We start from the raw sequence: 12,199 nt of genomic DNA on the forward strand, positions 1-12,199 counted from the left end.
TTTGGTGATTGAGCCAGCCCTGTGCACGGGGCCCGAGGCGATCGGCTGCTAGCGCGGCCTGGGCCACGGGAGGCCGATGCGATCAGCCAGGCAGGAGGAGCGAGCCGCCGTGCGCTATCCCTGGGCTGCCTGGGGCAGGGCGGGCGCTGTGCTGCTGTCTCGTGTGAGAGCAGGGCGCCCAGGGAGCAGGATCAAACCTGCTTTGGCCGCCAGGGCCCAGTCGGGCGAGCCGGCGTGTGCTCTGCAGGGCAGGGCCGAGGTTACCGCCGTGCGCGTGGCACGGGACGCTGAACCATTTCAGTGATTGGCGTTTTCCCCTCCCGTCTGTCCCCCGGCCGCGGTGCCCAGGCAGAGGGGGCGTGTGTCTGGACTCAGCAGCGGCTTCTTCATCCGCAGCTCGTTGGGTTGCTCTGTGTGACGGGCCCCGGTGTCCGAGCGAGGGCCGGGGGAGGGGAGCCAGTCCTCGCTCGCACTGGGGAAGTCCCATGCCCATGCCCGTGCCCTGCCCGGGTGCTCCGGGGGCCTGATTCGCTGCAGGTCCCTGCAGAGCCTGGGCTGAGCGATGCCACGGAAGAGCAGGGTATTTGCGTGTCGGGCGTGTGAGAGCCACGGCTCACCACGAGATGGCAGTGTTGCCATGCGCGTGCAGCTCCCCCGCCAGTGGTGAGGCTCAGGGCTTTGCTGGGATCAGTGCAGGCTGGGGGACTGAGGCCAGAGGTGCGTCCGGGGTCCCACCGGCCGCCTGTGCTCAGGAAAAGGCCTGGGCTGTGGCTGCTTGTGCGGCTGGAAGATGGAAGTCGTATTCCTCTCCTCGCTCGCCGCTTTGTGGCATGGCCAGTGGAGCGCCGCGCAGGGCACCGCTCCGTCGGGAGGGAATTCCCTGCATCCCCCTAACCCTGAGAGTGTTTCGGCTGGCTCCGGGCCGCGCCAGCCAGGTGCTCGGCCATGCACCGGGCTGCAACATGCTGAAGAGCTTTTGTTCCCACCACCTGAAAACTTCTTTTGCTTTATTCCTTGCAGGGGTGCAAGTCACTGAGCATCTCTTACCGGTCCTGCCGATTGCACCCTGGGTCCCCGCCCGCCCACGCAATAGCTCCCTGCCGGCTTTTGCTGCAGCCCAGCCAGCTCCTGCCGGAGCGGCGCCCCAGGGCCCCCGCTGACTGTCACCTTAGCACAGGCCTGGAGGGCCGCTCTAAGGGGGAAAAGTGGAAGAATCGGCCGGGCTTGGGACACCCCCCTGCTCCTCTCACTCAACGGGCTGCTGTGGCATTGGGGAGACTAGCCTGCTGCTTTGCAGTGTCCTCCGGTGGCCCCCACGGGTGGGAGCAGAGCCCTGGTCTGGCTGGGGAGCTCTGGGCAGGGGTGGGGGTGGGGGGCTTGCATGGTGCTGCAGGGCACGTCGCTCGGGGGCTGCAGCAGGGGCGGCCCCATATTACCCTGCACCGAGTGGGTCTGAGGCCAGAGGTCACATGCTGCTCTCTGCCTCCCCGTGCTCGTCGGCAGCCTTGGCCGCTCCCCCGCATGGTTGTCACCCTGTGCTGGTCTCTTCTTGTCTTGCTCTCCAGTACGACTACAGCTTCCGGACCGAGCAGAGCGCTGCGGCCAGGCTGCCCCCCAGCCCCACCCGCTGTCCGCCGACGCCTCAGTCCTGAGGAGCGAGGGCAGGCCGGCTCCCCGGAGACGCGGCCCGTGCGCACGGATACTACTGAGGGGAGGCGAGCCCCCAGGAGCAGTTACTGGAGCCCTTCTCTGCAGAGAGGACGCTTTTCTAACCACTTGCCTTCCGTCCTGCGCTTCCCCCGCTCCTTTTGTACGTGTTGATCCGAGAGCCGGACGGCGCTCCCCCTTTCTGCAGGCGCCCCACCCGGTCAGGAGTGCCCCAGAGTCCGACTGACGCTTCTCCCTGCCGCAGGGTGCCGGCTGCCGCAAGCCGGGAGCCCTCGGTCCCTGCCGGGAGCCCAGCTCAGGACAGAACCTTGCGGACACGAGGCTGAGGAGGCAGCCGCTAGCCCCAGCCTCCGTGGGATGAACGGCCCAGCTGCCCCCGGACTACGGCAGGTTCTCTGCTTTGGCAACAAAACCGTCAGGTCGGCCCTCCGGGGCCTTTCAGAGTTCTGTGATTAGTGTGCCAAGCCCTGCTGGCAAACCCCCGGCCGCTCCCCTGTGCTCACATGCACCCCAGACCTCCAGGGCTCGTTCTTGCTTTCAGGCCAGTGTCCAGGACGGCTCACCCGGTTCCACGTGGGATCCGCCCCACGCCGTTGGCAAGGGGGAGCCGCTCGAAGAGCACCGAGACCTCAGCAGCGCCTCTGCCCGGCCCAAAGAGGTGGCATGTGCTTTGCCTGGAAGTACAGGGCCGTGGCAAGTGTCAGGTCTCTCTCCGGCCGGGTATGGATGGTGGGTCAGGCAGACCTCTGCAGCACCATCCTGACTTCGCCCAGCCCCCAGCAGCTTTGCCAGGACGTGGGCATTGGAACCTGCCAGTTATTTGGCCATTTGCAAACATTTGCCCCTGCTAGCTGCTCCAGAGGACGAGCTCCGTGTGCCCGTCCCTGCACGTGGCTGCACGCAGGGAGCGACGTGCCAAAGCCTCACTCTATAGGACAAGGCCAAGAGAGAGCCTCTGGGCAAGCGTCTGATGCATTAAGCCAGGGGTTGGCAAGATCCAGTCTGCCAGGGTTAGCTCCTGGCTGGTCACCGCCATGTTTCATGCCTGGCCGCAGCTACGGGCAATCGCAGCTCCCGTTGGCCGCAGGGCGCCGTTCCCAGCCAACGGGAGCTGCAGGACACAGTGTCCCAGTCCATACCGCTTCCCACCACTCCCATTGGCCAGGAGTGGTGATTCGCAGCCGCTGGTACCCACGGCCATGCAGGTACATAGAGCAGCAGTGGCCCCCCGGAGAGAGCCTGGCGGACCTCCGCCGTGTTATTGCCCACCCCTGTATTAAACCCTGACCTCAGCATGCTTACGGTTGGTATCCCTGGCTCACTCCGGAGTCAAGTGCATGTCTTAGGGTGAAGTCTCTTGCTGTAATAAGTGATTTAGAAGCATTCGTCTGAGCTCTGTGCTGCTTTTCCAGTCTGCCGTGGAACAAAACTCCGTGGCGGCAGCGAAACGGTATTTCTTTGAAGTAAGTGTTAGTGTGCAACTTGTGGTCTTGTAAAAGACAGGTTGGCTAACCCCGTTCCAATGCAACGGCCACAGTCAGAAGTACTGGTCTCGTAGCTCTGGGTTTGGGCTACTCGGACCCACTTTGCACTGCTTTTGACTTTCCCGAGTTCTCTAGTCTAACGGGACCTTGACTCCGAGTAGATTTTGTACTGGTGGTTTGTATGTTTCATATTTGTACAGATGTAAAATAGTTCTTGTCCAATGACCCATTTCCGGTTTCAAAGCACTGCGCCACGTTGCGGGGGGAAGCCCCAGAGCACTGTGAGGAGAGCCTGGTCCCCGCTGTGAGTCTCCAGAGCAGCCTGTCCCTTAGGAACAGAGCCCAGCGCCGTGCTGGGAGGATTGGAGTCTGTGGTTGGAAAAGGGTCGGGATGTTTGGCCTCCACTGAGGGGCTCCCGGAAGATGCTCCTTTCTTTTAGTGGCTTTTAGTTCTTACCTCCTGCTGCAGGAGAGCAAAGGCAGCTTTTACCGCCTGGCTCTGCAAAGACCCGCCTGATGGTGGGGACGTCCGCCCACGAGCGTGTCACAGAAGCTAGCGCAGCCCGCCCGGTCGTTCTGTGCAGGTTCACACCACGCTGCCGCCCATCTCTGGGGTCTCCCGCCTTGCCACTGCCCATTGTAGCAGCCTCAGCCGAGGGCAGCTTTGGGGATGTACCGAGAGGAAGGTCGAGGTTTTGGCAATGTGTGTCCTGGCCTCAGGGCGATGGCCAGTGTCAGAGCTGCCCCTCCCCACCCTCTGACGCTGGAGAACTGGCGGGTTCTGATTTCACACTAGGGCAGCTAGAGCAGGGTCCAGGGTTCTGCCACCTCGATCCGCCAGGTGATGGGGGAGGGTGTCCGGGGAGCCGTTGTCTCAATGGACTCCAGAGGGCGGCACAGGCTGCTGGCGGCAGGCCCATGAGCAGCGGCGCTCAGCCAGTCTCTGTGGTTCTCAATCCGCCAGTCGCTTCTTGGGCCTTCCCTTGGCGGCCTCCGGAATTCCGGCCAGAGGCTGCAGCGTTCGGCGTGACAGGGCGCTGTGGGAGCCGCCCTGCCTTGGCGCGGCTGAAATGCTGGGGCTGCTTTGCAGTGTCCCTGGAGGTTCTGCTGTCCCGTGGGCCGGAGTCGCTCGCGGTGCCTCGGTTGCGCTCCGCTCTCGGGGCACCACTGAGCTCGTGGTGACAGTGACGTGCCGGTTTCCTCAGCCCCCTTGGGAGACAATCCGCTGAGCCCTGGCTCGCTCCAGGCATCAACTCGGTGTCTCACGGGGGCAAGGATTTGTACAGTCGGGCCCCACCCCCGCAGCCTGGCGGAGAGAGGCTGCAAAAGAGCCTGTGACCTGCCCATTTGCGCTTCTGTGCGGCTCACCAGTCACAGCTGCGGACCTGCCCGAGGGTGGCGGCCACGTGGAGTTTGCTGGGTCAGGAGCGAAGGCTGGCGGGTGGGAGCCGCCTGTGCGCTGCCCGCGCGGCTGTGCGTGTTTCCTTGGACAAGCGGGCGCGGCGTGAGAGCCGGGAGCAGGGATTGTGGTCACGGTGTGGCTTGGCAGTGCTGCAAGCGCCTGCCTTTGGCGCTCCTTGGCTAGCGCTTTCCCCGTCTGAGGCCTGCAGGCATCGCGTCGGTATTCCAGTAGGCAGATTTTCATGACTGAGCAGTAATGTTCTAATTCCAAATGCCTCCATGCAGGGCTGTCCCCGGTTCCTAGTGGCCCTGGATTTCCCCCTGCAAAGCGCAAGCGCCCAGCCCCAGCGGGGGGTGCGTGTCCACCACCCTGCTCGGAGCCTGCGGGGGCCCTGGCCAGTGGTCTGGAGAGGAGAGGGGGTAAATGGATGTAAAACAGAAGGGCTGGGTCCTCCTGCCTGTAACGACTTTGTCTTCATCACTCCCGAGATGCTGAGGAGCGGGCAGCTGCCACTGGGAAAAGAAGAAATGGATTTGGCAGATAACCCTGAAGTCTCCTGGCCCTGCCAAGGAGCCGGGGCTGGGAAAGACGGGGGGTGGGGGGGGGCTGTCAGTCACAGGCGTCCTTCCCAGAGATGGTCCCGTTGCAAAGGGCAGGTAACGTGTTCGGGTGGTGCCTGGGCCAGGTTGTGAACCCCGTTGGTAGCCATAGAGGGAAGGGTTTTAGCCAGAGGAAGGTAGCCCGGGACATTGTCGTTACAGCCAGTGTGGCCGGTGAACTGATCCCTTCCCCCATTGCACGTGGAATTCGTCTGCTCCTAGGCCTCCTGTGGCTGCTTCGGCCCTTGTCGGGAGCAGCGCGCTGGGGGTCAGGCCCTCGTGGCTGGAGATCCGAGCCCTGTGGTGCGGCGTTTGTTTGACTTTTCCCCAGTCTCCTCGTTCCTCAAAGCCAGACATGGAGGCAGAAGGCCGAGCTGGTCTCATCAGGCAGAGACTTGTTTGCCTCCACCTGCCCCCCGCTCCCTTCAGCCTCTTTCTGCCCTGGCCTCCCCTGGCCTGCACCTGCACACTCCGCCTTGGGCGAATTACACTGAGGACCTGCATCTCCTGCTGAGTGGCCCCAGGCGAGGGGAGCTGTGTCCAGCCCAGCTGGCTGCTTCCTCGGAGCAGGGGCGTGCTTCTCAGCAGCAAGGTCCTGACTGGGGCTCCGTGGGGGCGGGGGGCCATTAAACCAGCTGAAGAGTAACAGCCATAAAAAATGACTTTTTTATAACTTCAAAGCCATTGTTGAATCTGACGGGACTGGTGTGGCCGGTCCCTCTTGCTGAGCCCCGCAGAGCGGAGGGCAAACAGCTCCACACGATGGCTGCCTCCTGCCTTCGGCTTTGCCCCTTCAAAAAAAGTTCAGCGGCCGTGAGGAGCTTTGCTGGTGGAGTCTCATCCCGTGGAGCTGAGCAAAGTACTTCCTGCTTCCCACGGAGTGAGGCGGGCCCTGTGCCCCACACGGACTCCTCCAGGGTTTACCGTCCCGGTTACAAGTTTCACATCGGGCGTGTAGGGTAGAATCTACCCTGTGCTGAGGGCCAGCTATAGGCCTATATGTCCTCAAAACAGCTTAAGTGGGGCATAAGCGATACCTAGATTTTCCCTGGTTCCTTCGCACAGGGCTGAATTCCACCTGCAGAGGAGGGTGTGTTCACACTGCTGCTCCAACTCTTACCTCAGCCTTTGAGGCTCGAAGAACCCCTTGAAGGTAAAGCGTGCTCTGTGGCTACCGGGACAGGCTCCAGCACTGGTAATCCTGAGCCATAACAGTCGTCCCCAGGGGAAATGCAGTGCTGCTCGGTTTAATCTGTTCGTTTGAGACAGGGAAACCAAACTGGCTGATTCTGTCTGGGTTGTTTTTTTGTGGAACGATTTCCTAACAGCAACAATTTTAACTGTCCTGTCATAGAAGTGGAAAAGAAAACCTTTGATGCAGTTGTGAAATGTTTTTAAGATGCTGCGTGTTTGTTGGGCTATTGGAAGTGAATTTACTGTGCATTAATCTGATGAATGTTATGACTTTTTATATTTATTTTAGATCCCCCTCCTGTATTTTACAAAGGGATGTTTCATTGTGTGATAACTTAGTCTGTATTCTTAATATAATTTACTAAATAAAAGTTTGTTTTAACCAGCTCGCTCTCACTAGTGGGTTTTTGGGGGGGTTTAAAATATGAAGTGGAAGAAACTTCTCACGTCCTTAGGAGCAGAGCTCAACTCTGACCAGGAAGGACCAGTCCTAAGAGTGAGGAAGAACCCTCAATTCCCACAAAATCCAGGCATGGGTCAGTCTGTGTGGAGATAGACACAGAACCAGTTGTGCTGGTGGTTTCCATGGTGACGACATCTTAGGCCATCTGACCTGAGTGTACACATCCTAGCGTAGTTACCAAGTTCTTTAAAGAAACAAAAAAGTTGTACTAAATCAATCCACTCTATCAAGAGTTCTCCTGCAACATAGTCTAAATGGTCAACTGTTGCGTCTTCAAAACAAAAAAACCAACAAACCAGCCCTTATTTTCTGTGTGATTTAATGGCACAAGTCCGTGCTTTTTAAAAATCACGTAATTTGGGTTTTTAAAAAAAGCTGAAGAACTAAAAGCAACTGAAGATGTTCTTTTCTGTATAGTTGCAAGTTTCCACTTGGAACCTAATTAAGGACTACCAACCTGTAGATAATCATCAAGAGAGTCTAGATAAACAAGTTGCACATCCAAAGAAAGTGGTTATGAAGTTTTGCAGTGAAAGCCTGATCTTTGTGGGTACGTATGTTGTTAGATTTTGAATTTTTAAACTGTGCACAAAACACTTTCTAAGTAAAGGAGTTTGGCATTAGTCTGTTTGGGTTCTCCATTGTACGCTAACTCCTGCTCTTGCTGCAAAAACTCCCATGAATTTGCTGAATAAGTTGGCAAATGTTGCACATCAGTTCAATTTGTAGAAATAGTAGCCCACTGAGATAATGTAACAAGACTGCATTTCTATAAGCTCCATGTCGTTTTACAATCCATTCTGTTAGAAGCAAGTAATTTTCTCCTTTTGAATATAAATGTAATATGTATTTTTAATATGAGGTGTATGTACCGCTTAGTAGTAGAGAAATTTCCTTTCAAATATATGCACTGTGTCTGTAACTCACTTGAAAGAAGATTAATAGGGGTTCTGATTTTCCGATTTCGTGCATTGCTAGCAGGTCTCAGCTACAAAGTTTGTACATAAGGATGTGGATTTTGTTTGCAGATTTCCTGCAACTACAATACCACGTAGAGACACTTCACTACACAACTATACTCCAGAGGTTTTGTTTTCAAACTGACAGATTGAACAATTGACTTTACACCGGGGGGAATGGGGACAGTAATTTTTGAAGTGGCCCTGGGCCACCCTGGAAGGGGCGGGGCCAGGACACTTCCATGCTTCCCCACCCTCAGCTCCTGATTGATCTGGAGGAGGGGGAGTGCACGAAGTCTTTGCCCCCCCCCCCCCCCCGCAGCAGAGCCACCAGCTGTTCTGAATAGTGGGTGTTCCCTCTAGGCACCCAGGCCGTGGCGGTGGGAGGAGACTTTGCATGCTCCCCCCTCCCCCCCGCTACCCACAGGTCAATCAGGCCCTGGGGAGGGGGCACGTGAAGTCTCCTCCCACCCTGCCAGGAGCGCGCAGCACTTCTAAGCACACACGCCTTGCAGGGCGGGGGCAAGGCGGGAGGAGACTTTGTGCGCTACCCCTCCTACCTCCCCGGTCCCTGATTGTCCTAAGGTGGGAGGAGCAGCAAGGCCTCCACGGGCCAGATCAGCTCGATGGGAGAGCTGGTGCAGCCCGCGGAGGCCCCGCTGCCCACCCGGACGTTGCTGGACAGCGAGTGGACTGAGGTTTTGAATTTGTTCAGCCTGAAGGTGACAGTCCAGGTTTCAATCGGCTGATCATAGATTTTTGAAAGTATTTACCTCTCGGGCCACACGCTGCCCACATTAGTTAAGCAAAACTTTCTGCTCAAGTGAGGATCACAGGGCTAGGCCCCTGTTTAAATTCCTGCCTTTCTGCACGTCGCCTCAATATTGGTGCCCATAGTAAAATTGATTCCGCACATGGATGGAAAAATGAGAGGCAATATTGAGCCACAAATCTAGGAACAAAGACGACAGGCTATACTAACAGGGTGGGGGACTCTGCCTTGGGAAGCAGCGATTCTGCTAGTCTCTTAAGCTAATTGTGCTGGGATACATCACTCCTAGGATGGGAGGTCCCATGGGAAAACCCAGGAATTTGTCCAGGAGGCTTGTAAGGGACGTTGAGTGACATCTGGACAAATGCCCATGCACTCTCTTAAGGGAAACTCTATTGTCAAAGTTGCTTTCTTCTGAGTCAGGCATGCAATCAAGATCCTGACCAGGGCTGTCAAGCAATTAAAAATGAAGCATGATTAATTGCATGATTTAAAAATTGTTCTTAATCATGAGATCAATCATACTGTTAAACAAGACTAGAATACCATTTATTTAAATATGTTGGAAGTTTTCTACATTTCAAATATATTGATTTCTATTACAACAGAATACAAATTGTACAGTGCTATTTTGTATTTATTTTATTACAAATATTTGCACTGTAAAAAACTCAAAAGAAATAGTATTTTCAATCCCATCATTACAAGTACTCTAGTGCAGTCTCTGTATTGCAAAAGTTCACTTACAAATGTAGAATTATGTACCTAAAACCTGCATTAAAATAAAACAATGTAAAACTGTAGAGCCTACAAGTCCACTCCGTCCTACTACTTGTTCAGCCAATCACTCAGACAAACAAGTTTGTTTACATTTAAAGGAGATAGTGCTGCCCATGTCTTGTTTGCTCATCGGTGAAAGTGAGATCCTGCATTTGCATGGCATTGTCTGGGGCCATTCTTAGGATTGACGGGGCCCAACACAGTACTATTAAGTTGGTCCCCCTGTGTCTGATGGCCGCGGGGGAGGGAAGGGATGACTTTTTAGAGATGTGATTTTATAATCTTCAGCAACATCCTAAAGAAATATTTTTAAAATAAATGTTAAACTAAGGTCCTTTTGACTCACATAGAAAATTCAGAAACTCTCAGCATATATCTGAAGTTGACAAATGCCTGTGAAGGGGGGGCAAAGGATATTAAGACCCAGTGGTGCCCAAAATTTTCAGGTGCCCTATGCAACTGCATATTCTGCTTAGGGGTAAGGATGGCTCTGGCTCTGTCCTAGCCAGTGTCACAAGATACTTGCCAGATGTGCTAAAGATGTACCTGTCTTCATGCTGCAACCACCATTCCAGGGAACATGTGTCCTGACCGATGACAGGTTCAGAGCAGTGCAGACTGACACGTGTTCGTTTTCATCCTCTGTGTCCAATGCCATCAGCCAAAGGCTGATTTTCGTGGTTGGTGGTTCAGATGTGGTAGTTTCTGCACTGGAGTGTTGCAGTTTTAAGACTTCTGAAAACATGCTGCACAGCGCGTCCCTCTCTGGTTTGGGACAGCAGTTCAGATTCTTAACCTTGGGTTGAGTGTTGTAGCTTTAGAAATCTCACATTGGCACCTTTGCATTTTGTGAAGTCTGCAGCGAAAGCCTCCTTAAAATAAGAACGGCCAGACTGGGTCAGACCAAAGGTCCATCCGGCCCAGTGTCCTGTCTGCCCACAGTGGCCAGTGCCAGGTGCCCTAGAGGGAGTGAACACAACAGAATCCTCACGTGATCCCTCCCCTGTCGCCCATTCCCAGTCTCTGACAAACACAGGCCAGGGACACCATTCCTACCCATCCTGGCTAATAGCCATTGATGGACCTAACCTCCATGAATTTATCTAGCTCTTTGTTGAATCCTGTTAAAGTCCTGGTCCTCACAACATCCTCTGGCAAGGAGTTCCACAGGTTGACGGTGTGTTGTATGAAGAAGTACATCCTTGTGTGTGTTAAATGAACAACGTGTTGGGTCATCACCTGAGATGGCTGTAACATGCAATATACGGCAGAATGCGGGTAAAGCAGAACAGAAGACATACAATTTTCCCACCCCGCAGGAGATCGGTGAGTCACATGAATCATCTACATACTTCCTGTCCCTGGGAGACCCCGGTGGGATTTGGTTGCCAGGGTGTTGGGTGAACACTCCAGTGCACAGTCTCTTCATTAATTACAAAATGTAGCGACGTTCACGTCCTTGTAATTAAAACCTGCATTATAGACCAAGCCCGAAGGGGCCAAGTGAAGGTTGCCCGGGCAAGCATGTATCTGGCCTTTCCAAACTTTTTGGGGCTTGGCTTTGCCATTGAAACAGTCTAACAACGGAGGGTCTCTGTGTCGCTGTGGGTGTGCTGTGCGTCCCTCCATTCTGCACTGAACCCCTTTGCTGTACCACACGCTCCAGGCTTCACACTATTGCGGTTTACAATGACCTGTCCCATGGGGAAAGCGCCAGCCTCGTGGTGCAGATTTCTAGTGGCTGAAATGGCGCAGTGCACCCTGCTCGGTATGGTGGGCGTGCAACACAAGTGTAAATTAAAGCACTAGTGAGCGTTCTGTGCATTGGGGTGGGTTCACTTGTCGCCATTCCAGAAAGCTCAATCAGCAAGAATTCGCTACGTCCAAACCTTCCGCCTCCCTCCAGTCCCCTGGTCGCTGCTTCGCCCCAGAGGACAGCGCTGCAGCGTTTCAGCACCCACACGGCACCCGCAGAGCCAGTGTTTCCTGTTTGAGACTGGACAGACGGGGGGAGTCCAGGCTGCATGCGGCTGCAGGTGAGTCCCTGCCAGAACGTGAGTCTCTCTGCCGGCCAAGAGGTGCTGTGACTAGCGCGGCGGCGCTCCCGGGCCTTTTGCAAATGCGACCCCCTGGAGAGATGCCGAGCTGTAGCATTAGCTGACCTACGGCCCTGCCCTGAGCTGTGGGGCAGGGCCCAGCTCTTCTGAGTCCCTGCTGCCCGGGGGGAAGGCTTCGATCGCACCCGAGGGACGCGGTGGTGGGGAAACGTTTCCGACGGTGGGAGCCGTTTGACAGTTGGCTCCCGAAGGGAGTGGGAGCAGCCCCATTGCTGAGACTTGAGCATTGCAAGGAACCTGCGTATGGAGCGATGGGCGTGAAGAGGTCTCCCCTCTCGCTCTGGGCTGGTCGGATTTCGTGGGGAGCAGGGTGGCATAAGTGTCCCCCGAGCGTCCGTGGCTCTGCGGCCTGGTGAGGGTAACTTACCACGTGGCATGTCCCCTGCGGCTGCAGGCGGCTCCTCCGGCCCAGCTGACCGCTCGCAGGGGGTGAGTGCGGGGTTCCAGGTTGTTTGGAGCGATCCGTGCCAGAGCCGGGACCGACGCGGGGCTGCCTGGGGGTGCGGGTTCCAGGGCGCAGGGGGCGTGACGCTGGGCCGTAGCCGTGGTGATACGTGCCCAGAACCTGGTGCTCACGCCTAGTCGCCGGCCACAAGGGACTGGGAGTTCAGCTGACGCCGAGAGAGGGAGGGGGAGCCCCGGGTCACTCCAGAGACGCCCGCAGCAGATGCATACGGGTGGGGCGGGAGGTCTGCTGCAAGGCAGAGCCAGGAGAACAGTTGGACACAGGGCGGTCAGGGCATGGCCAGAGGGTCTCTCCC

At 56.1% G+C, this 12,199-nt stretch overlaps 1 protein-coding gene across 4 annotated transcripts in view; it reads left to right on the forward strand.

Moving 5' to 3' along the window:
• Nucleotides 1–6,732, forward strand: part of MVB12B (multivesicular body subunit 12B) — a 94,531-nt gene extending 87,799 nt beyond the window's left edge. For all 4 annotated transcript variants that reach the window (XM_075905741.1, XM_075905737.1, XM_075905740.1 and 1 more), the window contains exon 10: nucleotides 1,566–6,732. In XM_075905741.1, the coding sequence (XP_075761856.1) occupies nucleotides 1,566–1,652 (87 nt within the window). In that variant the 3' untranslated portion in view covers nucleotides 1,653–6,732. The remainder of the gene's footprint in view (nucleotides 1–1,565) is intronic.
• Nucleotides 6,733–12,199: the final 5,467 nt, after the last annotated feature.

Source organism: Pelodiscus sinensis, chromosome 22, assembly GCF_049634645.1.
Source record: "Pelodiscus sinensis isolate JC-2024 chromosome 22, ASM4963464v1, whole genome shotgun sequence".
NCBI classification, from domain to species: Eukaryota; Metazoa; Chordata; order Testudines; family Trionychidae; genus Pelodiscus; species Pelodiscus sinensis.